The 24,915-nt window shown below is 45.8% G+C and overlaps 1 protein-coding gene across 2 annotated transcripts in view; it reads left to right on the top strand.

Annotated features, from left to right (window-relative positions):
* The window catches only part of Ttc39c (tetratricopeptide repeat domain 39C), an 89,756-nt gene that overhangs the window by 19,016 nt on the left and 45,825 nt on the right, over window positions 1-24,915 (top strand). For both annotated transcript variants that reach the window (XM_050160711.1, XM_050160710.1), the window contains exons 2-4: window positions 16,771-16,819; window positions 19,293-19,421; window positions 23,292-23,406. In XM_050160711.1, coding sequence (XP_050016668.1) covers window positions 16,771-16,819; window positions 19,293-19,421; window positions 23,292-23,406 — 293 coding nt within the window. The remainder of the gene's footprint in view (window positions 1-16,770; window positions 16,820-19,292; window positions 19,422-23,291; window positions 23,407-24,915) is intronic.

The following is a 24,915-nucleotide window of genomic DNA, read 5'->3' as shown; positions in this document are numbered from 1 at the left end:
AAGACAAAGAGTAGGACCATCTCTTCCGGTCCCAAAGCTACCAGGATGCTGCTCTTATGACCTCAGTTCCTTCCTAAGAGCTTCATCTTCAGATACAGCCACCCTGGGGATTAGGAATATGGGGGAGGGGACACAATTCCTCTTACAGATGCAGGGACTCAGGGACCTGCACTTTTGGAGGATCTCCTCACTGAGTGTTCTTATTCACAGTGTTCACCCTGTTAACCTGGAAGGTGGGTGCTGTCATCTCCCCAGTTTGCAGAGGAAGAAGCTGAGGCGCAGAACAGTTCAGTTCTGGGGTCACTCATGCATGGGGAACTTGGACCCAGGGCCCTGGAAATGGAGGTGTCACAGAGGAGTTGCCTAGAGACTGAGCCAGGCCTGTATTTTGTTCAGGATGAAGCAGCCAGGTGACTGCAGAGATGGCTGTGTGTTGAAGGGAGAAAGAAGCTGACATGTGTTGATTAGGTGGGGTCTTACTATGTGCAGAGCCACCAGTTTGTAGCTTTCTCCCTTGGGCAGTAGGAAACTTGGATGGTTTTTAGTAGGAGAGTAATATAAATGTAAGAGTTAGATTTTAGAACGCTAATTCTGGATCCCAGGATGGCTCGGTCGTTCAGCAGGTATAGGTTGCTAAGCCTTACAATGCTAGTTCAATCTCGGCACCCAGAGAGTGGAAGGGAAGAACTATCTCCCACCCCCACCCACCCAAGACAATTCATACATTTTTTTAAAGTTTTTGTTTTGTTTTACCAATTCTAGTGGCTGTGCACATGTAAGCATGGAAGCCGGGAAGCAGCTGCCAGAGCCTGGGCCAGAGACACACAGGAAAAGGCTTAGATCTGTGACACTTCCTTTTGGGTTTCTGCTTGGCAATTTCCAGGGGCAGGAGGATTTGAGGCTCCAGGTCACCATCTGATGGTTCTGTCCTTCAGACAGAAAGGGAAGAGAAAAAAGGACATGGGAAGCAGAGCAAATGTGAAGGGTGTAGTTATGTCATTAGAGAATTTGAGTGTGCCCGAGCACGCTAGAGACCCTCTTCTCACAAGCAATTGCCACATTTCAAAGCCACTTGAAGCAGTCAGCCAGTAAGCCTTTTGTTGTGACTTTTGAGATAGGGCCAGTGCCTTTCTCTTCTGAGTTTGTGGGTAGATTTTCCACTTTGCTTTTGGTCTGAAGTTACACCCAACACTCCCCAGATTCTGGGAGCAGGATCCTGTAAGTGGTTTTGCAAGTCTCTCAGTTTCCTCCATCTCCCTCTAACCCTAGAGCTGCTTTGAAAGCTATCTGCCCTTTTAAAGTTTCCCAAAGCCTGTAATTATTTTTTGCACGCTAACATTTTGCCCCTGATTGCATCTATGGATAGTAAGCAATGAGGTGTGCAGTTGCAGGCACAAGGACAATGGGCACAAATACTTTGGTGAATGATCTCTAGAGTAAGCATGGAGCTTAACCAGGAAGCAGGGGAGCCAGCCAGACTGAGCACGGACTAGGTGAAGGGCGTCTATTTCTCTCCCTCTAATACTGGTTAATCCAGAGATTTAAGAGAGTCACGATTGGCCAACTGGATTTTGTGTGTGCGCATGCGCGCGCGTGTGGACAGTCGAACACATCCTTTTGAAATGGTAGTACTGTATTTTTCAGGGCTGCCTTCTAAATTCCTTGCTGTGCACATGACAGTTACACAAAGAGGAACTGGAGTTTACAGGAAAAGGTTGTGTAATTGTTAATTGAAAATGAGCCTGCCAGCGACGTTTCTTTCAGTGAAGTGTTGAGATAAAATTGGTTGAATTCAGGAAAGAAATGAGGTCTGAGGATTGTGGAGTTAGTGGAGAGACATGGGTGCAAGTATTTGCTTCTGAAATGCAATCTGCATATGTCACTTCTATTATCCCCCCCCCTTTTTTTTTTAAAGGAAGTTTGGGAATTTTGGCATAGTTTTCTCCAAACTGCTTCCTGCTGTTTATTGGGGCAAAGTATTTTTAGGGGTTCACAGAGACCTTTCGGGAGGGTCTTGTTCCATCAAATCATATTAGCCTGGAAGGAATCCACAGGTTCTCATCCTCCGTGGAAACAAAAACAGAACCTCTTTTCCAAAGTAACATATCCTTAGACTCAAATTTTGAAGTCAAGATACCTTTATGTTGGTTTAACTTAGCAGCCTCCAGAATCAAGTATTTCTCTGCAGTCAAAAAATTCAAAGAAAACTCCATAGCCCTGCCTGTTTGCTTCACCCAGTCCAACATGGGGGAGGCATGCTCAGCACCCCAGCTCCAGGGACGCTGTGGGTCTCTGTTGCCGTTAAGCAGTTTAGCTCACAGACCCCATTTAAGTGCTCCATAAAGGGACCAGCATGAGCTAGCAAGCAGGATCTTAAAGAAATCACACAGTTTTTGCTGCTAATGATGAATCAGGAAGCCTTCTCTGAAAAGAATTGCGCCTCTGCTTGCCAATTGACTCCTGTTTTTGTGGTTCTAGAAGGGCTTTTTAAATTTAAGCTTTTTTAGGTCTTATGTGACTCCATGCCCCATACAGTGGGTACCATTTTGTAATCAGAGGCTGCTCTTTCATTTCCAGCCACCCAGACCCGAATAATCACATAGAAACTATATTAATTACAACACTGTTTGGCCTGTTAGCTTAGACTTCTTGTTAACTAACTCTTACATCTTAAATTAACCCATTTCTATTAATCTGTGTATTGCCACGAGGCTGTGGCTTACTAGTAAGGACCCAGCATGTCCTTCTCCTTCAGGAGCTACATGGAATCTCCTTGACTTCGCCTATTTACTCTCTATATCTCTTCCAGCCTGGCCATATTCTGCCCTTCCATAGGCCAAAGCAGTTTTATTCATTAATCAGTAAAAGCAACATGTATACAGAAGGGTGTCCCACATCAAAACACCCTATTGGAGGGAGTCTGGGTTAGAGTTCTGTCTTAGTGTTCTGTTGCTATGAAGAGACACCATGACCACAGCAGCTCTTATAAAAGAAGGGGTCAGGGAGCATGGCAGCACACAGGCAGACATGATGCTGGAGAGTTCTGGATACAGATCCACAGGCAGCAGGAAGAGAGAGACATGGGGTGTGGCTTGGGCTTCAGAAACCTCCAAGCCTACCCCACAGTAACACACTTTCTCCATAAAGCCAACCTACTCCAACAAGGCCACACCTCCTAATCTTTCTCTATCACGTCCTGATGACCAGGCATTCAAATATATTAACCAGTGGGACCACTCCTCAAACCAGGACACAGTTTGCAAGCATACAGCCTTCCTGGTGAGGAAGACGTGGTAGAGTTCATCTAGTGGGAGCATATGTATGGGACTCCCCATATCTCCATGAATCCAGAAGCAAAGCTTAGGCCGAGAGAGGAACTGGGCTGGAGCCTAAAGTATCCACTTCTTATCCATCCATTTCTTGCAGCTGGACCTGACCTCCTTAAACAGCGCCACCTAGTGGGGACCGTGTGTACCAACACATAAGCCTACCTGGGACATTTTGCATCCAAACCACTTCCAGATAGTGGAACTTCTGACCTGAGAGCTTCTGACCCCAGAAGCTTGGCCTTGTCCTTTGCCTCTGTGCCCTTTCATTGCCTTGATAGCTGTCGTCACAGTCGGATTTGGACCGTGGAAAATAGTGCTCAGCACACTCTTCAAGGATGCTGGACCCTGGCTGCATTCTTACCTGTCAGTGTGTTCATAAAGGACTTCCCTTACCGAAGGAGCGTTCATCTTGGTAGCAGGGTGGTGAGCAGGTTCCCGTGCAATTGTGTGTACCACATGATGGTGTTCTGAGCTGTGGACATCTTCCTGCTGCCTGACTCATGCACTGAAAATGGAACAGTTTGTCCCCCAGGCTCCTTGCGATTAGGATTATGTCATCACTGGGAGAGCATGCAGTGGGCTGCCTGCTTCTTCAAACCAATTTTAATATTTAAACTCCACATGGGTACGGGTGCAGGTTCCTGCCATAAATGCAGTTGTGCTTCCTTTATTACACTGCAAGTTTAATTGTGTATATAATTAAATCATAAGTACTTCTGAAAGTTTTTTTTTATGTGTATGGGTGCTTCGTCTGCATGGGTGTCAGTGAACCACAGGCCAGAAGAGGACATCAGGCTCCCTGAAACATGGAGCTACAGAGGTTGTGAGCTACCATGTGGGTCCTGGGTCCTCTTACCTTCTGAGCCATCTCTCCAGCCCCTACTTAACAGTTTAATTAGAAAGCTAGATTTGCAAATAAGGTGACAGGCAGTTTAAAAATAACTCCATAAGAGCCCTTATTCTAGTGCCTCAAATAGTCCTTGGCACATAGAGTTCCAAAACAGAATTTGTGATACATCACATAAGAAAATAGATAACATAGGTTTAACTGCGGATTTGCCCTTAACACCGTGGAAAATCACCTGTAACGGCGCTATTCACAGACATTTTTCTTGTTTGCTTTTCTGATCATTTCATATGTTTTATCATTTTGTATGCGCTGTTTTGTGATCTACAGTTTTAAACGGCCATAGTGACAAGTGACTAGTATAATTATCATTGAGATTGAGATTGTCTTTCCTTTCAGGCTTGCTGTGTGTCCATCGGGTGTCTGTCATTCCGTCAGACTGAGGTCTCGCCGGTGAGCCCACAGTTCTGGGACCAGGTCACACGGTTTACACTCTGCCGTTTCAAACAGAGTAGAGTGAGCGAGCGTTCCCTTAGTTAAGATTTTTTTTTAATGAATAGCTGAGTGATAATTTAGGTTAATGTATTTAATTTGTGTAAAAATGATTTTTTTCTCACTTTACTCTTATTTCTGGAACTCCATATGATATCATGCAGTAAAAACTTTTGCTTAGAATGGTTGTTTCTTAGGAATTTTATTTCTTTAGAGTATGCTCTCAGGAATTTCATTTCTTTAGGGTATAGTCAGGAACTTTGGAGGGGGAAGGGAATAAGGGAGGGAGAGAGTGTCTCCTCTTTCTGTATCCATTTTCATTCTCACCGTCACAGCAAGTGTTCTGGGCACACATTTGAATGTATACAGGGAGGGGGCGGGGAGGGGATGACGTGCTACCCACACTTCTGCAGGAAGTGAAGTCTATATGAATGTGCTTTCTTTTTGCTCCAAATAATTTGATTTTGTTTTGTTTTGCAAATTGTTGTTTGTTTGTTTTGTTTTTGAGACAGGGTCTGGGTATGTAGCCCTGACTGGCCTGGAACCCACTGTATAGAACAATCTGGCCTCTGCCTCCCGAGTGCTGGGAATAAAGGTGTTCCTTGTGTTCCTTACCACACCTGGCCCATGATCTTTGCCTCATACAGTCTGACTGATGTTTTACTGACATGTGTAGCTCTCTCCTAATATAGCTTCTTGGGTACATTGGATTTTTGGCATTGCTTTCATGTGTTTAAAACTTTGAGATGGCTCAGTGGTTAAGAGCACTGGCTGCTCTTCTAGATGTTCTGAGTTCAATTCCCAGCAACCACATGGTGGCTCACAACCATCTGTAATGAGATCTGGCGCCCTCTCCTGGTGTGCAGGCATACATGGAGGCAGAATGTTGTATAAATAAATAAATAAACCTAAAAAAAATAAACTTTAAAAAAAATTAACTTTAGAAAAATCTCAATTTTTATGTGAAGATTTATGGATATATAACATACTAACTTGAATGTGTGCTTAGAACAAATGATAACTTGTTAGAAAAGTCATAATAATATGCACATTAGATTGACAGTGTTGCTTTTTTTTCTTTCCCCCTTCCCTTTCTTTCCCATTCTTTCTTCTTCTCCTTTCTTTCACCATGTTTTTAAAAAACCTTTTTTACATTTTAATTATTTGCATGGGTGTGCATGTGCCACACGTGTGGAAATCACAGCAACTGTGGTAGTAAAATGCTTCTTCTGCCACATAGATGCTGGGATTGAATTCAGGTCCTCAGGCTTGGCAGCCAGCACCTTTATCACTTGCTTTTGCCAGCCCTGGTGTATTTGGGGGCAGGGAAGCAGATGGCACATAGGAAACCCAGTGTGCGTTGTGGCAGCAGCAAAACCAGCTCCACACGCTTGTGGTTTAATTTGATAATTTACTAAAACAACCAAAGAAGGAAATACTGCCTACAGCTAGGGTTTAGAGTCGTCACATATTGTTAGAAAGCTTAATAATGTTGTAGTAAAAACAGGGCCAGTAGCAGGAGGTAATGGGGGACGTGGAAGACAGCACTGCCTTACTCTTTCAGCCATGGTTGTGATCGGCCCGGGGCACAGCCTTGGCGCGCAGAGAGGCACAGCCTTGGCGCGCAGAGAGGCACACCGTGGCGCACAGAGAGACACACCGTGGCGCGCAGAGAGGCACACCGTGGCGCGCAGAGAGGCACACCGTGGCGCGCAGAGAGGCACACCGTGGCGCGCAGAGAGGCACACCGTGGCGCGCAGAGCTTTGAGTCACCCTGTTGTCAGGTCCCATCTCTCCGTATCTCTGTTGCAGGTGTGACTTGTTGCTCTGATCGTACCTCTGCTACAGCAGAAATTTAAAATATGCCATTTAATGATTTGCGTGCCTCTAACAAACCATCAAATTTGGTAAGCAAACAGAGGCATTATAGAGCCGTGTGAACAGGAAGCTTTTCTCTTGTAAGATGCTGCTTCCACAGCAGCCAGTGCTGTTTTGCACATTTTTTCCATTTTTAGGGTTTATTTTTACAGATATATGTATGTGTATATATAAGTACATGTAAGTACATATGCTTGTTGCTGCCTGATGTGGGTGCTGGGAGCTGAACTCATTCTCTATAAGAGCAGCAAGCCATCTTAGCTACTCTCCAGCCTCTCTCTTCCTTTTGCTGAAATGGATTTTTTTTTTAAATGCAAGACTTGTTTTCAGTCTAGGGTTTTTTTTTTTTTTAAATGCAAGACTTGTTTTCAGTCTAGGGTTGACTGTGTAGGCAAAAAAAAAAAAGGACATTTTTTTGTTCTACTTTGTGGAATATATTCTCTGTGAAAACACTGTTTAAACCTTGAATTTGGTTTCTTAGTGTTGGGGTTTTTGAGGTGGTTTCTGTCTGAAGCCTCAGGGTGACCTGAAACACACTGTAGCACAGCTGGCTGGAACTCGGGCTCACAAGCTCTGGGATTGCAGGTGAGGGTCAGGATGACAGGTGAGGGTCCGGATGACAGGTGAGGGTCTAGATGACAGGTGAGGGTCTAGATGACAGGTGAGGGTCAGGATGACAGGTGAGGGTCCGGATGACAGGTGAGGGTCTAGATGACAGGTGAGGGTCTAGATGACAGGTGAGGGTCAGGATGACAGGTGAGGGTCAGGATGACAGGTGAGGGTCAGGATTACAGGTGAAGGCTGGGATTACAGGTGAGGTCAGGCTTACATTTTAGGGCTGGAATTACAGGTGAGAGCTAGCATTGCAGGTGAGGTCAGGATTGCAGATGAGGGCCAGTAATATAAGTGGGGCCAGGAATACAAGTGAGGATCAGGATTACAGGTGAGGGTCAGAATTACAGGTGAGGCCTGGATTCAGGTGATGTCAGGATTACAGGTGAGGCCTGGATTACAGGTATAATTCCACCAGCATTGTGCTGATGCGTGACCAAGGTGACTACTTCTCACTGTGCACACTGCAGGAGCATGCTGATCAGAACTGTTGTCTAGATGATTTGGTTCATCTAGAGTCTTTGCTGACCAAGGCGCTGGCAGAGCATTCACGCCCAGCTGTGGAGTGGACCCTCCAGGCGTCTGGTTACCTTATCCTGGTTCTCTATGGGATAATGTCAGTCCTACCCTGCTTTCCATATCCTCTCATGGCTAACCTGCTACACTCTATCAACCTCCCTGTTTCCAGGGCAAGGGATCCTGATTGTACATGACCCCCACACTCCCCTCCAACCTTCGCGTCTTCATTCTCCTCTTTTTGATATCCACTGAGTCCAGCTAATGCTGTCTGCATGCACATGTGTATTGGGCCATCCTATAGGAGCACGGGCAGCTCCCAGTGGCTGTGCACTGGAAGAAAAGCGGTTCCCTCTCTTCCAGCAGCCAATTGTTCTTCACTAGGGTGGAGCTCATGAGCTTCTCCATATCCATCTTGGAATGCTGATTGCTTCTTCTCGTAGCTCCTGTGAGTTGATGCATGCAACGGCCTTGTCATTTCACACACACACATACACACCCCATCTCTTAAGATTTATCTGCCATCTCTCTCCAATGTTCTCTGAACCTTGGGGGATAGGTTTGATATAGATGCCCATTTAGGCTGAACACTCAATATTCAAATCTTCTTTGGCCAGTTATGAGTCAGTGTATTGACTTGCACTGATGCCCACTGCAAAAAGAAGCCCTCAGAACCAAGATTAAGAGTAGCTGTAGTTGTGGATACAAGCACAAACATTGAGAAAGCAGTTTGACAGCATGATTATTTAGAAAATAACAGTAGTATTTCCTAAAGACCTACCAGAACCCCATCTGTGTGATTTTGACCAGGGTTGTTTCAGGCATGAGTTCCCTCCTCTGGAGTAGTCTCAGCTAGTCAGGGAGGTTGGTTACTCTGTAGCGGTCCTGCCGCTGCCACACCCAGGGCTTCCCTTGCCTGGCAGCTTCCACCACTAGAAAAGCCTGTTGGTAACTTTTCTCCCCCAGTGGTCTGATTTCTTAATTACCCTCCTAACCACTGGGCTTGGAAACAATTAACATCATTTTATATGTCTTATTATTTGAGACAGGTCTCATGTATCCTAGTCTGGTCTCCAAAACTCTACCGTAGCCAAGGATGACCTTGAACTCCTTCTGAGGGTGAGGCTTGCTGGTGTGAATAGTCCTGCCCAGCTTACGTGGTACTGCAGGTCAAACCCGGTGCAGGTCAGACGTTTTTGTTAGCTGCAGTACACTCTAGCCTGGAGCCGGCATTTGAACCCTCAGCAGAAGTTGGTCATGGATTTGTAGGAAGTGGGTTGGTGACGCGCTCAGGCTTCAGAGTTATCTGTGTGCTCCTGACTCTCAGCCCTGCTGGGAGGATGGCACCAGAGAGAGTGGAATGATCATCGAGGTGGTTTCATATTTCATTTTCTCATCTGATCTCCAGCATGGTTCAGCAGGGACATCTCCCAGGGCGTGTCCAGCTGTGAGAGCTTTGGAGATGCTAGTATATAAAAGAAGCCTTGGGAGCATTTGAAACCGAGAACTTTCAGAAATAGATTGGGTTTTTCCATTTGAATACTTTTCTACTAAAAATTAAGTTAGGAAAATTCCTTTAAGTGGATCTTATATTGCATGTTCTTAGCTGCCGTAGAAGATGGGCTGCTGTTCTTTATGCTGTTGGCTTAGACTTTTCTTTTTCATTCCTTTTACTTACGTCTTGTGTTAGCAGTGTGGGACATACCATGCTTGTGAGGTTAGAGACAACTTCCAGAGTTGGTTCTCTCCTTCTACCTTGTCAGTCCTGGGGACAGAACTCAAGTTGTCAGACTTACCAGCAAGCTGCTCTACTAGGTGACCCCTTTTCCTCGGTTGTTCAGAGCTTCAACCCTGAATGAAAATGACTGTACGGAAGATGAGTCCTGTTTCTGATGAGCTCAGACCCTGAGCTGCTTTGAGGATGTCCTGTCCTTACTGACTTCTCTAGGGGCATTTCTCCAAGTAGGGCAGAACTAGGCCTGAGGAACCTCATCAAGCCTGGCAGGGCTGCCTGTCTGCTCACGAGCCTGGAGTTTTTCACTCATCTCTTTCAAGGTGCCTTTTCTTTATCAGCACGGGCAAGAGGCTCCCCTCAGCAAGCCTTGTCAGATTGTCCGACCGGAAATGCCCCTGCTTTCCTTGCAGTCTCCGCAGCCGGCGAGTGGCGAGAGCTGCGGCACTATGTGGCGAGCGCTGCGGCACTGTCCGCACGCCTTCCCTAATAACGCTGTGCCACCTTCACATGGAGAAGAGGCCTCCATGTTGTGCACAGTGACAGCTTCCTGCACTCCAGTCAGAGAGCTTGAGATGCAGGACAAGAGAGACGGAACCTGCAGGCCAGGAACCACGGGTTCTAGCTGAGCAGGGTGCAGTCGGGCCTCAGGGTTGGTCCTCTGAGACCTTTGAAGGCTTGCTCTGTTCAGTACCGGCTGTGACGTGGTCAAAAGCTTCTAGAGCTGACCTCACCAGTTCCTCATCGTAATGGCCATTATTATTCCGGAGAGTGACTGGAGTCAGCAGAGTAAAGGGAGATTTTATATTAAAATAGGTATTTTGTTAGATGAGACTCAGCTGAAATCATGAGAAAGGCATGCTTCCTTACTCCTTCCCTTTTTATTTTGAAGGAGATATGTAAAATTATTTTTTAATACCTTGTAGCTAATTTAAAAAGAACTCTCTGAATCATTTTCTGTTGTGGGGGTGGGGCTGCTTTTTCGTTCCGGCTGCCCAGAACCAAGATAATCACACAAAACTGTATTAATTAAATCACTGCGTGGCCCATTAGCTCTAGCTTCTTATTGGCTAACTCTTACATCTTGATTTAACCCATTTCTATTCATCTGTGCATCACCACGAGGTCGTGGCCTACCAGCAATGTTTCAGCACGTCTGTCTCCAGCGGCGGCTCCATGGTCTCCTCTGACTCTGCCTTCTTCCTCCCAGCATTCAGTCCAGTTTGCCCGCCTACCTAAGTTCTGCTCTGTTAACAGGCCAAGGCAGTGTCTTTAATCACAGCACACAGAGGAGACTCCCATACCAATTTTCTTTAATTTTTATAAAATGCTCAGACGGCCTGGAGAGCCAGCACAGCAGTTACAGTGTGCATTCCTCTTCTGGGTCCCAGGGGCATCAGCATTCAAACATGCATGTTCCCACACAGACAATCGTGTACACATAATTTAAGATATATATTTTTTAAAAAAGAAAAATATGGGGGCTGGAGAGATGGCTCAATGGTTAAGAGTACTCTACTGGCTGCTCTTCCAGAGGACCCAGGTTCGATTCTCAGCACCCACATGACAGCTCATAGCTGTCTGTAACTCTAGATTCAGGCAACCTGACACCCATGGCAAAACACCAATAAACATGAAATAAAAATAAATTAAATTTTAAAAAGAAAAGAAAAATAGGAAATATCTTGGAGTGAAACCTCACACCAGGGTGTTCTTACTTCTTAACCTGTAGTGTTCTGCTAGCCCCCAGTAAGCAGCGCACACCCACAGAGCAGGATTTGCCTGTTCTGCTGTGGACCCACCCTCCTGTTCTGCTTGGCGAATGCTGAGGATTACAGAGGCCACCGCTGAGGCCAAAGGAGTGTGTTGAGCCAGTGCACTGCCCTGAGTGATGTGTTGTTCTGAAAGGGGCGTAAGGGGCGGGAGTCCACGTGGCTGCTAAGCCCCTCCACTTTGACTTATTTTAATTTTTAAGTATAGTTTAATTAAACTAGAATGCATCAGTTTCTGTCTCGCTCTCCTCCCTTCAGCTCCTCCTTCCCCTCCCACCCTTGCCAGGGCCCACACCAACTCTCCAGGTGAGAGCCTCCTTTCTTTGATTATTGTTGTTTCAGATATCTGTGTGTGTGTACATATATGTATGCACAAATATATAAATACTACCTGATTATTAGAAAATACCCTTAATCTCTGCCTCATAAAACAAATATTTCTACTTTTCTTTGTGCGTATCTTTTGGATTATGCTGTTGACATATTTTGCTTCTCCATTAAAGCACTTTAAACATTTTTAGCTTCAACTGCTTCCTACCACTGCTTTATTTACGTAGTCTCTTGTAGCTCATGCTGGTTTCAAACTCACAGTGCAGCTAAGGAGGAGAACAGCGCTGTCCGTAGTTCTGTCCATAGCTATTAATAGCATCTTCGGGCTCCAGTTGCTTCAGTGCCGGAGTTCTGTTCCTCCATGTCCTCTTTAAAACCGGTTACTTAGTGGCCATCCTGCTGGGTGTGAGGTGGTAACTTGTTGTCTTCGTTCATATTTCCCTGATGGTTAGCGGTGTTCAGCATCTGTTCCTGCCTGTTGGATCATTGATATATCTTTGAAAAAAATGCCCATTCCTTGACTCATTTTTTTATAAAAGATTTTACTTTTATTTTAATTACATAATTCCATGTGTTTCTGTGTAGGTTCTGCATGTGAGTGCAGTGGCCAAGAGGGACAGCGGAGAGCGGTGGATGTCCTGGAATTGAGTTACAGGTGCTTGTGAGCCACCTGGTGTGGGTCTGGGAACCCAACTTGGGTCATCTTAGCTGCGGCACAAACTTTGACCTTTGATCTTTTTTCATTTTCTTATTTTGATTGTTGTACTTTATTATTAGTGCACACATGCGTGTTGTGTGTGTCTGTGTTTGTATGCCATAGCATATGTGTGGAGTCATTTTCCTCCGCCCACCTTACACTTATTGCCTAGGGGAATATTTTCCCATCAGATCAATGAGCATAAGTGTCAGGTGTCTGTGTGGGTAAACCGCCTCAAAGGAGATTTTATCACTCAAAGTCGTGTTTCAAACGGCTGGAAAATTCCAGGCCTTTGATTTTTTTCTAAAAATGTTCTAAATTCATAAAATGTTAAGCTCTCAGAAGGATGTTTCAAAATGACCTTTCTGCCCTCCCAATGTGTGAGCACATGGAGTCTTGTGTAGCCCAGGAGGACACTGGGCTCCCTGGACACAGCCAGCGGGGAGTGTTCTCACACACTGCAGGCGGAAGGCTGGCACGCTGATCCGGCAAGAGATGGTGTCTGCCGACAACCAACAACCTGAGTTCATGGGGACTCGCTGAAGCAGGAGAGAACTGACCTCCACACATGCATGCAACCCCTGTACCCTATGCACTCATGCACGCAAAATAAAAATACACTTTAGTTTCAAAATGAAAAGAAATTCAATGTGTAAATTCCCCCGCTGTCTTTGTGAGCGCAGACCCTCCTCAGCTGGATTGAAATACCCTGGAGAAACTTGGAAGAGGGGTCCCTCTTCATGTTGTTCAGCATAGGAACAGACCACAAATGCTCATTTGGATTCTCAACAGGTTTCCACCTTGGTAGAAAACCACCTTGGTTTTCACTCTGGTAGAGTTTTTGAAACTGAACCCTGGTGGTAAAATGAAGATAAGGAGCCCCTGTCAGTGGATTCCAAGAGATGTCATTTTGGGGAGCGTGTGCATTCTAACTTTTAGTTTTGGAGAATATCGTACATGTTGTCCTGGCTTCTATAATGGACTGTCTGAGGCAGGCTGACTTATAAACAGGTTTATTTTGCGCACAGTTTTGGAAGACTGAGGTAGCTAGCGTTGGCCTCAGTTTAGTTCTGTGCGGCCGTGTTTCTTCCTCATGTCATGGTGCATATCAAGGTAAGGGTCAGGTGATCACACAGCGAGACAGGAAGCAGAGAGACTGGTTGAGGCCACGCTCAGCATTCTGTCACAGTTCTCTTTGGGTTGTCAACCCCTCCGTGCTCCTCTGTGATGGTGAACTTGTGAGTCCCTCCTCCCCCTCTGCTCCTCTGTGATGGTGAACTTGTGAGTCCCTCCTCCCCTTCTGTGCTCCTCTGTGATGGTGAACTTGTGAGTCCCTCCTCCCCCTCTGTGCTCCTTCCTAATGGTAAACTTGTGTCCTCTGAAACTGAATCAGAGCAAACTCTTTCTCCCCTCAGTCGCTCCTGTCAGGGGTGTGGTCACAACTGGTAAGTAAACTTTTCCTCCTTTTAGTTAAAGTATTGTTAGTTAGCTTGGTTAAAGCTGCCCTGTTTCCACCCGGTTCCCCTCAAGGACAATGAGTTGTTTTCTTCTTTGGATAGTGGGAACCTCCTTGAAGAGTACCCCCCATACTTCCTTACTCTGTGCTGTGACAGAGCTCCTCAGGTTATTCCTGCATCTCATCTGGAACCAGCTAGTTCGTGGAGGAGGCACAGTGTGTGTAGGAAGGTTGCTGAGTGTGCAAGTGTGCACAGGGCTGCTGGGCGTGGACACCTAGGAAGTGAGCATTGTTTCTAGTCTTTGTAGAGGACAGAACTAGGAAATAGGTCCATCGCTAAGACTGAAAAATACCTGACATTTGCATGAACTCTTGCAGTTTGTATTCTGAACTGGCTTCGGGGTAAGAGCATCAGCTGCCTTACCAAAGGACCTGGTTCAATTCTTAGCACTCACACAGTGGCTCACAGTCATCCCTGATTCCAGTTCCATGAGCTCGAGTGCTCTCTTGTGGCCTTCTTGGGTACTGCATGCAGGCAGTTCATAGACACAGTACATTCAGGCAAAATATTCATATGCATAAAATAAAAAAGAAAAGAAGTTCTTAATTAGCATAAAGTCATGGATTTTTAACATGCTTCTTTTTGTATCACAAAACTATGTCCCAACCGTTGTAGAAAAATAGAATCTACCTTCCTGCAAGGACATGGCCACTGGACACACACAGGGTGAGGCGTGTGGGGTGGCCTCTGAGGACATTCCATAGCAGGAATGTCCTGTTAGGTTAGCACACCTTAAAGTCTGTTGATTGTGTCCCCTGACCCGCAGCAGTGTGAGTGCACTTGGATTTACACATAGGTTCCTTCGGTTCCTTTCACAGCTGTTGTTGGTGTGGACTGCAGAGTCTCGTCTGTGAACAGTGTAAACACGAGAGCATTCATCTCTGCCCTCATTCCTTCCCCTTCCCCTCCAGAAAGTACGCTCATCTTATGACTTATTTATATTTACATGTAGTTGAATGACCTTGAACTCCCAATCTCCCCGCCTCGATTTCAAGGTGCAGAGATCATAGATGTTTGCCATAGCACCTGGCCTGTGAGGGGCTTGAGGTGGAGCTCAGGACCTCGTGAGTCATAGACAAGCGTCCTACCAGTGTCTGTAGTCCTGATAACCTGTTTCCGAATGAATGCTGGGGCTTCCCTGCCACTGTGGGGTCCTCCTATGAGTCTCGAGCTGTGTGGAGCCCTGCTTCCGTCTGCCTCAACCCTTCCAGTAATCAGATATAGAAAGTATCTTTGGAGACATTTTTTAAACTTCCCAAGACATGTTCTGTGTAGAGATGTGTGGGGGCCAGAATTGAGATGAAATAAGTTAATGTTGGTCATTTGAAGTATGTGAAGTTCAAAGGCAGAGTGGAGCAGGAAGAGAAAGTGGGTGACTGAGCCCTGCCGCTCCCCGGGCTGTGGGGGAGGCTGACAGGGCAGCAGGAACTGCCTGCAGGGCCCGTGCTGTGTGCTCTTTGGACAGGACCTCAGGGAGAGAAAATGCCTCTGCTGGACTGGTATCAATATTTTTTTCCATTTAAATGATAAGATGGATGTAGAATAACAGGGGCAAAACTTGGTACCATGAATAATTAATCCCTGTGGTTCTCGGGAAGCTAATTTTAGCCAAGATTATGAAGCAAAAGCAGCAGTGGCTAGTGGCTGAAGTACAGGCAGGGGGTGGGACCACAGGCCAGCACCGTGTTGAGATGCATCTGTTCTTGAGAGCAGGGTCCCCTCTCCTCACTGATTCCTGCCCCCCACTGCCTGCTGAGTAAGACGCCAGAGTGCAGGTGACAAAATCCGGAGCTAGGACCTTGTGCCTCATCTAGGCTTGTGTTTGGAGGACGGTGTGATCAGGGCAGAGACCTCCCAGCTACGCTTTGGGGTCTAGTCACTGCTGTTATTTAAGTGTCTTCTAAGTGGGGACAGGAAACTGGCAGCAGCTCTAGGATGGCGGAAGTAAAAAGTAGATGGCCGAAAGCGCTAGCAGGCTAGCATTCCACATAAATTCAATCTGTCTCCCTCTGCAGCACACCCTTCCACGTCAGCCCGTGCAAGGAAGACGGGGATGTGCTTGTGTTGACCGTTCCTCTTCCTCTGGCGTCTGTCTCATGTAGGGTGTCCGTGTAGGATGTTTCTCAAGCAGAGGTGTGGATGTTCACACATACAGGGGTCACACGCACACACACGCTTCATGTTAGGAACAATCTAAATTTGAGCAGGGGAATTACTGGCCATGTATTTACATGGTGAAAAATTAGTAACTTTTTTTTTTTTTTGCTGTTTTCCATTTAAGAGCACATACCTTTCTCTTCCTTACACAATTTACAGAGATCGGTTTTGCATTCGTTTTTAGTTTGAATGAAGACTTTATGTTCCTGTATGTTTTCTGACTCACTCGTCACTGGCTGGGCTTTCTCTTGGGCTTACGACAATATTGGCTAATGACAGTGTCTCAGTGGGGAATGCAGTGTCTCAGGGAGTGTTCTCTGCCTTGGGTGCTGAGTCTCAGAGTTCAGGCCAGGTGGTGACACCTTTGATCTTTCCTCAATAAAACTGCCTTCATGTGTATCCCATTTTGTTTTTTGTTTTTGAAGTTGGGTCTCTCTCTGTAATTAGCCTGGGAAACCTTGGTGATCCTCCTGCCTCAGCCTCCCAAGTGCTGGTTTTGCAGGCCCGCAGGCACCACCACTGCAGCCCTGGTGTGTAAAGTCTGAATTCAGCTTTGCACTAAACACAGCTCAGCACCCTTCTGTGACCATGATCTAGCAGTGTTAGCCTATCTCTCTGTTTATGTCTCTGTGTTTACTGTCAACTCCTTGGTGACCACATTTAAAAGTTTACTAAGGCCTGGCCTAGCTGAACACTAAGACCTCCCTTGCCTTGAAGAACTGGAGGTGGAGTTTCTCGAGGTGGTAGAGCTAGGGAACACCTCACCTCTTCCACTTCTCGACGCGGCTGAATCTGCTTGCTTACCCTACCTCTTCGCATGATATATGCTATCTTACCAAATGCTTTTAAAGAAGAATTCCAGTAAAATATTTTTGTTTGTTTCTTTAACAGAAATCATAGTCCACTAATGAGTTTTGGAGCCAGCTTTGTGAGTTTTTTGGTAAGTTGATATAAAAAAAAATTCTATAAAATAATATAAACTAACACCATTTGCCTGCCGGCTGTGTAGACACTATTGTAGAAAAGCCTAAAGTTTTTTCCCATTAACCAATGTCTGTGAGATAGACGTTCTCCCCCAATTTTAAAAATAAAATGCTTATATATAATTTTTAGAGGGTTACATTTTTCCCGACTGAAAGTCCTTCAGAGACTAAGATGCGTGCGACAAGAGGAAAAGCCTTGGGGAAGGAAGGTTAGCTCTACCCTGAGTGACAGCAGCCAGGAGGATGAGTTCAGTGAGCGAGTACTTCCCAGGACTGCTGCTCGAGAGAGAGGTCAGAGGAGTTTTTACAGTCAGCTGTCAATATAGGATGCTGAACGCTTTTGTTTTTCAGAAATGCTTGTCACACAAACTGATTTTAAATATATCATTTAAAAAATCATCATAGGCTGGGCAGTGGTGGTGCATGCCTTTAATCCCAGTGCTCAGGAGGCAGAGGATCTCTGTCCAGCCTGGTCTACAAGAGCTAGTTCCAGGACAGGCTCCAAAACTACACAGAGAAATCCTGTCTCCAAACAAACAAACAAACCAAAACCAAAACCAAAACCAATCATCCCAGAGTTGTGGAATGTGGAAACTGCTGAGTGAGGAGAGGGAGAGAAAATTCACAGTGAAGACAGAAGGGCAGTAGTCAGTGGGCACTCATAGAATCCTACCGGGGCCTTGGCCAGGACCAATAAGCCGGGGCTTCACTCAGGCTGTTGGAACAAAAGTTTGCAGTCCCCCTCTTTGTATGGCTGCTGGCTCCATCCCTGGGGAGACCGTTCTGGATGGAGACTGAGACACGTGTCCGTCTTAGTTAATTTTCCTGTGGCTGGGATAAAACATCAGTCACAAGCACCCAAAGAAGAAGAGACGTGGCGGGTCACAGTTTGAGGTGACAGTCCTTAGAGGTTAGGACGTCACAGTGGCGGGTCACAGTTTGAGGTGACAGTCCTTAGTGGTTAGGGCGTCACAGTGGCGGGTCACAGTTTGAGTGACAGTCCTTAGAGGTTAGGACGTCACAGTGGCGGGTCACAGTTTGAGTGACAGTCCTTAGTGGTTAGGACGTCACAGGCAGGAGCCTAAGGTCGCTGGTCACACTGCAGCATAGTCACAATCAGAATGATGAATGCTTTATAAAAATCCAGGGTCCCAGCCCAGGGAGTGGTGCCACACCCAATGGGTAGGTCTCCTGCCCCAGCCACCCTCATCTGTCTCCCAGGTGATCTTAGCTCATCAACTGGACAGTTGAGATTAGCCGTCATATACCCAAGTGACTGCGAGGGAGGCAATGGGAACAGACAGAGAGTCTTGGCTGAGTACTCTTAGGGAGGGAGGGAAGGAGGGAGGGAGGGAGGGAGGGAGAGGTCACAGCAAAGCTGAGAGTTTAGCAGTCTGAAGGGTGGGTGGGAGGAGAGTGTGGCTGGGACAAAGGGACTGAGGTCTGATTTGGCCATAATGGAAAAGTTAGTTAGAGTCATAGCAAAGGAGCCTAGAATGTCAGCTCCACCCTCAGGAGAACTGGAAGAGAGAGACAGCAGACCCCCCAGGGCTCCAGAGAACTGCGAGTCCTCTCCCTGCTGCCTGTCAGCTCAGAAGACCTCAGTTCTCTCCCAGGTGCAAGGGTTCCTGCTGAAGGCAGAGTCAGATCTCAAGGTCGTCCTTATCTGTATATTGACTTCAAGGTCAGCATGGGCTACAGGAGACCACACTAAAATCCTGTGGCATCTCTGGCATCTAGCTGTTCTTTTACTAGTGTGTTTTGTTCAGTCTTTGAGCCAGGGATCCATTAGTGTATGGAGTGAACTTCTGTATGGGACACTGTTATAGGACTTGAATAAAAACAGAGAATATTCTACCGTGTTTAATTCTAAAAAGAATAAAACACAATTACAAGGATATTCACCTCCGTATACTTTTTCATGCTGGCATAATCCATAATTGAGATCTAAAGTCTTATTTTCTACCGCGATTATAGTTTCTTTAATGACTAGTGTGTACTGTAACAGTGTGAACTTTTTACTTGAGAGTAATTGAGATGTGGGATGTCCTTCTGTATATGTGTTGCTTTTATTGGTTGATTAGTAAAGCTGTTTGGTCAATGGCTTAGAGTAAAGCCAGGTGGAAAATCCAGAGAGAGATATAGTAAGAGAGTTGGCGGAGTCAAACAGATACCATGTAGCTGCCAAAGGAGAAGGATGTCGGAGCCCTACTGGTAATCCATAGCCTCGTGCTAATACACAGGTTAATAGAAATGGGTTAATTTAAGAGGTAAGAGCCAGCTAGGAATATGTGTAAGTCATTGGCCAAATAGTGTTGCAGCCAGGAAACGAACGAGCAGTCTCAGCTTACATAATTGAGATGGCTTTTCTAGTTTGGCATTCCATGGTTCTCATGCTTGCTGAGTCATCTGTCCTTTCTGTCCTGGAAGAACGCCATGATGACCTTTGAGGAGGAGAAGATGCAGCTGGCGTGCGATGACCTAAAAACCACGGAGAAGCTCTGCGAGAGTGAAGAGGCTGGCGTCATCGAGACAATTAAGAATAAAATCAAGAAGAACGTAAGTGGGTGGCCCCAGCTTGTGGGTGGCACCTTTCCCTAAGCAGGGTGCTGAGCTGAGTAAGGTGGGAGAGGCAAGCAGACGACCTGGAGCCTCGACTGGATGTGATGACACTGTCTGCTTCAAGTCCTTTCCTTGGTCCCCCTCAGTGATGGGCTGCAACTTGGAATTGAAGATCAAATAAACCCTTTTTTCTCTAAGCTGCTTTTGGTGAGGTTCACATCGCAACAGAAATGAAAGCAGCATAGCTCTGTGGTAGAGGCTCTTGAGGCAGGGGCTTCCTGTGTGTGATTAAACACGTGGCTGATAGAATAATCACATGTTGGCATGCTTCTGGAACACAGCTGCTGACCTAAGCTTCCTGGGAGCTGCTGGCCTTTGGTTATGAGTGAAGTCTCAGCAAGGTCTCCGTCCAGGTGGGAGCAGCTCAGCTGTGAAGGGCTGGCTGTGCATACGCAAGGCCTTGAGCTCAGTCCCCACATAAAACCCAGTCATGATGGCGTCCACTGGGGAGGCACAGGTAGGTTAGCCTAGCCTAACCAGTCTCAGAAAGCAAGGTGTTGTGGTGGTGAGATGCCTCACCAGGTAAAGGTGCTTGCTGCTAGGTCTGACAATCTGAGTTCAGTTAGCTGGGCCCATGTGGTGTAAGGAGAAAACTTACTACTGCTGGCTGCTGCATGCATACGATGGTATACACACACACACACACACACACACACACACACACACACACACACACAAATACATACACATACACACAAACACACATGCATACACACACATACATATACACATACATACATATATACATACATACACATACACACAAACACATATACACACATACACATACTTACATACACATATATTCACATGCACATACACACATATATTCACATGCACATACACACACAAACATACACACACACATATATACATGTTGTATGAGCCCGCTTGTTCGTTCTCAGCTGCTTGGCCCCAAAATAACTACACAGAAACTGATTATTGGCTAACTTTTACATCTTAATTTAACCTATTTCTATTAATCTGTGTATCACCATGAGGCTTTGGCTTTAAGTTCTGGTGTCTGTCTCCAGTGGAGCTACATGGCTTCTCCTGACTCCGCCTTCTTTCTCCCAACATTCAGTTTAGTCCCCCCCCCGTGTCCCCCCCCCAGCCTAGCTCTGTTCTGCCCTGTGCAGGCCTAACACAGTTTGTTTATTAACCAATGGTATTCATAGCATACAGAGGGGCATCACACACACACACACACAGATGAATTTAAATTTAAAGTAACAAGCAAAACAAGATGGACGGTGTCTGAGGAGGAACTGTGCCTGACATTGTCCTCTGACCTCCATACACATGTGTACATACATGCACTCAAACACATAAAAGATCATAATCTGTAGTAAAAGGGGAGTGGGCCTGCTTTTCATCCAGCCCAGCTCCCACATGGCTAGCTTTACACTCTAAATAACAACACACAAATTGTATTCATTTAAACACTGCCTGGCCCATTAGTTCTAGCTTCTTACTGGCTAACTCGCACATATTGATTAACCCATTTCTATTAATGTGTATTGCCACTTGACTGTGGCTTACCAGCATGAGTCTAACCACCATCTTTCTTGGGTAGGAGAAGCATGGCGTCTGCCTGACTACTTTCTTCCTCCCAGAATTCTGTTCTGTCTACTCCACCCATCTAAGGGCTGACCTATCAAAAGGCCAAGGCTGTTTCTTTATTAACCAATGAAAGTAACACATAGACAGATGACCTACCTACATCAGTAATCCACATATTTAGAATTTGCTTTCACCTTTCACTACAAATACCCAAGCTTTGCACAGTCTAGGTTTCATACATGTGACATGTGTGACTTGAGATGTGTCTGTTAGTTGTTGTCACCAAGTGCCCATCTTTTCCTCTGCTTCTTCAGGTGAGCCCTGACTGGTCTACGGAGCACGGCCCTTGGTGGCTCTGGGTTCAGAGTTGAGCGCCGCCACACCTTGCCCTGATCTACACTCTGTTCATGCTTGTGCAGTTAGCGCCTTTACCTGCTGAGCCACTTCCCTGATCCTAATCCTAGGACATCATTCTTTGTCATTTATTCTTTGGGTCTTCATAAATGTCATCCCCTGCTTCAGGTACTCCCCTGCCTGGGGCTCTGAGCCCTACTGAGTTGTCTGCTGGAGGGTCCCATAGATGGATGGCTACAGTGTTGCACTTACTATTTTACATGGTAATAAAGTCTCTGTTTTCCTCACTGTAAGCTGGTTCCCATGTCTGGCCTGAGGTCATCCCTGCCCTATGTCACTGACATACATGACAGGCCTTGCGGCGTGTAAAGTGGCGTCTTGTGTTCTTCAGCCCTCTGTGAACCCTGCATGGTAGACTCTTGTCACAAGGGCAGCAGAGCACAGACTTATATTTTCAGTATGAAAAACTGCTGGGACTGGACATGGAGCAATAATAGCCATGATGGATTATGTTAAAGTTTAGTAAGATGAGGGGCAGTGGTCATTCTGTTGTGTTCTCCACATGCACTGTTGACATACATGGTAAAAAACATGCGCTTTTTTTTTATATATATATATATATATATATATATAATTTATTTATTTTACATGCTAATCCCAGTTCCTCCTCCCTCCTCTTTTCCCCTCATCCCACCCCCAATCTGCTCCTCAGAGATGGTAATTCTGTCACCTCACCATGCTGAAGCAGGACCAGGCCTCCATGTCTAGGCTGAGCAAGGTTTCTCTTCATAGGAAATGGGCTCCCAAAGGCCAGATCATTCATTAGGGATGACTCCTGGTCCCCATGCCAGAGGCCCCACTAATGGCCTAAGCCACTCTCTTGTCACCTGCTTTCAGAGGGCCTAGATTTGTCCTGTTCAGGCTCCAAGCTGTCAGTCTAGCGTCAGTGAGCGCCCCCTAGCTCGGGTCAGCTGTTTCTGAGGATTTCTCCATTGTGGTCTTCACCCCTTTGCTCATTATCGCTCCTCCCTCTCTTCCGCTGGACATGGGAGCTTGGCCCAGAGGTTAATTGTGGATCTCTGCATCTGCTCCCATCAGTTACTGGATGAAGGTTTCAGGAGATGCTGGAGAGATAGCTCAGCCATTAAAGGCTAGGCTCACAACCAAAACCATGTCATTTGTGAATTTGTGCAGTTACTTCGAACAGTCTGTTCAGGGCACTTTGTGTTAAGAAGGCGGTGTTCTGCCTCATGGCGATGTTCTTCATCCCAGAAACATCCTATGACAAAGACTGCATTAAAAATGTAATTTGACTTCCTGCTTGTTTTTACTAAATCTCTTACATTTCAGGTATGGTTTCTGATTTGGTTAGAGGTAATTTTTGATTACAGGATTTATTCTGATTAATGGATAGATATATAACCAGTTTCTCACCCTTGCATTTCAGTTACCCACAACAAAGGATGCACCCTAATATTAGTGTTCCCTAAAGACAGGCTGTAAATACCTCTTCAGTATATCCGCTGTGTGGGGTGTTTCTATATTAATATCTTTCATTTGCATTAACAGTTTACATTGTCTGAAAAAAAGATGAATCCTTACTAGTTTTTTTTCATTTTCCATGTTTCTCATAAATCCCATTTTCATCATTTATGATACGGTGTTGCATTACATTGTTCTCCAAGACAACAAATTGTTGGCAGAGCTGGAGCGAAGCGGAGTGTGGGACCCCAGGTTGCCAGTACGACTTGGTCTTGGCTCTGAGTGGCCTCCAGGTTTTGCAGTTCCCACGGGAATCATTTTGTACCTCAGAGCTGCAGATGCAGACATCCGGAGGCTATGTTTTTCTTGGATGTAATTTACGACATTTGCTTTCTCTTCACAACACAGGTCGATGCCCGCAAATCTGCCCCCTCGATGGTTGATCGACTTCAGAGGCAAATTATTATTGCTGACTGCCAGGTCTATCTGGCTGTGCTCTCGTTTGTGAAACAAGAACTGTCAGGTAAGCGGGAGCAGTTTTAACCTTATTCACTATTCCGTGGACACATTTAATGCTGTTCACTATCCTGTGGACACACTTAATGCTGTTCACTATTCCGTGAGCACAATTAATGCTGTCCACTATTCCATGGACACATTTAATGCTGTCCACTGTTCTGTGGACACATTTTTAATGCTGTCCACTATTCTCTGGACACATTTAATGCTGTACACTATTTCGCGGACACATTTTTAATGCTGTTCACTGTTCCGTGGACACGTTTAATGCTCACTATTTTGTGAATGCATTTTTAATGCTGGTCAGTTCTGTGGACACAATCAGTAATACTTTTTTTTAAAAAAAACTTAGATTTTGAAACCAAACTCATGGCTGTGCTTTGGAGGGAGCGATACTGATTTGTAACTAGGAAATTGAAACTATGGGTGTCTTGTGTGCTCAGCAGAGTCCTTTAGTCCTGAAGTCCATGTCACAGTCTTCAGTCTGGAGATAATTTTGTCTTTCTTAGAGAAATTGCTAGTGACGTTCATATGTGGGGGCTTGCAATGGTACCTTGGTCATAAAGTTGTACTTTTATTTTTTTATGTGAAATCAAACTGGTTTAATTTCAGCTTCTCAGGGTGCTGTTCTCAGCTCCCTCATCAAGTGCATTGACAGTGGCTCCCTGCTGTTCTGAGCGCCTGGTGTCCTGGCGAGCTTGTGGAGGGTGTAAACCATGTTTGCCAGGTTTTGCCGCTCTCGTTTCTTCAGTAGGATGGAAGGCTGCGAGACTGAGTTCCGGTCCAGGTGTGTGTCTTGGATGGAAGGCTGCGAGACTGAGTTCCGGTCCAGGTGTGTGTCTTGGATGGAAGGCTGCGAGACTGAGTTCCGGTCCAGGTGTGTGTCTTGGATCCTGACAGCAGAACCCTGCCGCTCGGCCGGACAGGATTTACATACGGGGAAAAATAAAAGAAGAGAAGAAAATACTAAGTGGAAATCCATCCAAGTTCATACTCAGAAACACGTTTTCTCTCAGAAAGATATTTTCCTGTGAAATATAATTGAAACTTTTCTTTCCAGACAACGGGAAATCATTTCCTCCCGTTTTCTTCTGTTTCCATTTCTGTGTTCTGCTTGATGTTGTTTCTATTCGACTTCGTTGAAAGAGAATTTAACTTTTTATTTATTCATTTTTGACTAACATTTAAACTTCCAAACATCTTGAAAATATGTCCTAAAAGCACTTCTGCTTTTACCATTGTTCTGGTTCTTATGTTTCTTTCTTCCCTGTGACTTTTTCTTGTTGCTCTCTCAACACCTTACTAAGATGGCAACTCTAACATGCTGAGAGCTCTTCCTGAGTGAGACTCCTGTAAGGCAGGTCAGGTAAAGTACCCCACCCCGCCCCACCCCACCCGCTCCATCCCACCCCGCTCCATCCCACCCACCTCACCCCACCCACCTCACTCCACCCCACCCACCTCACCCCACCCACCTCACTCCCACCCCACCCACCTCACTCCCACCCCACCC

This window comes from Alexandromys fortis, unplaced genomic scaffold (assembly GCF_014885135.2).
Source record: "Alexandromys fortis isolate MF-2015 unplaced genomic scaffold, M_Fortis_MF-2015_v1.1 scaffold_104, whole genome shotgun sequence".
NCBI classification, from domain to species: domain Eukaryota; kingdom Metazoa; phylum Chordata; class Mammalia; order Rodentia; family Cricetidae; genus Alexandromys; species Alexandromys fortis.
This window is presented reverse-complemented; position numbering and strand designations above follow the sequence as displayed.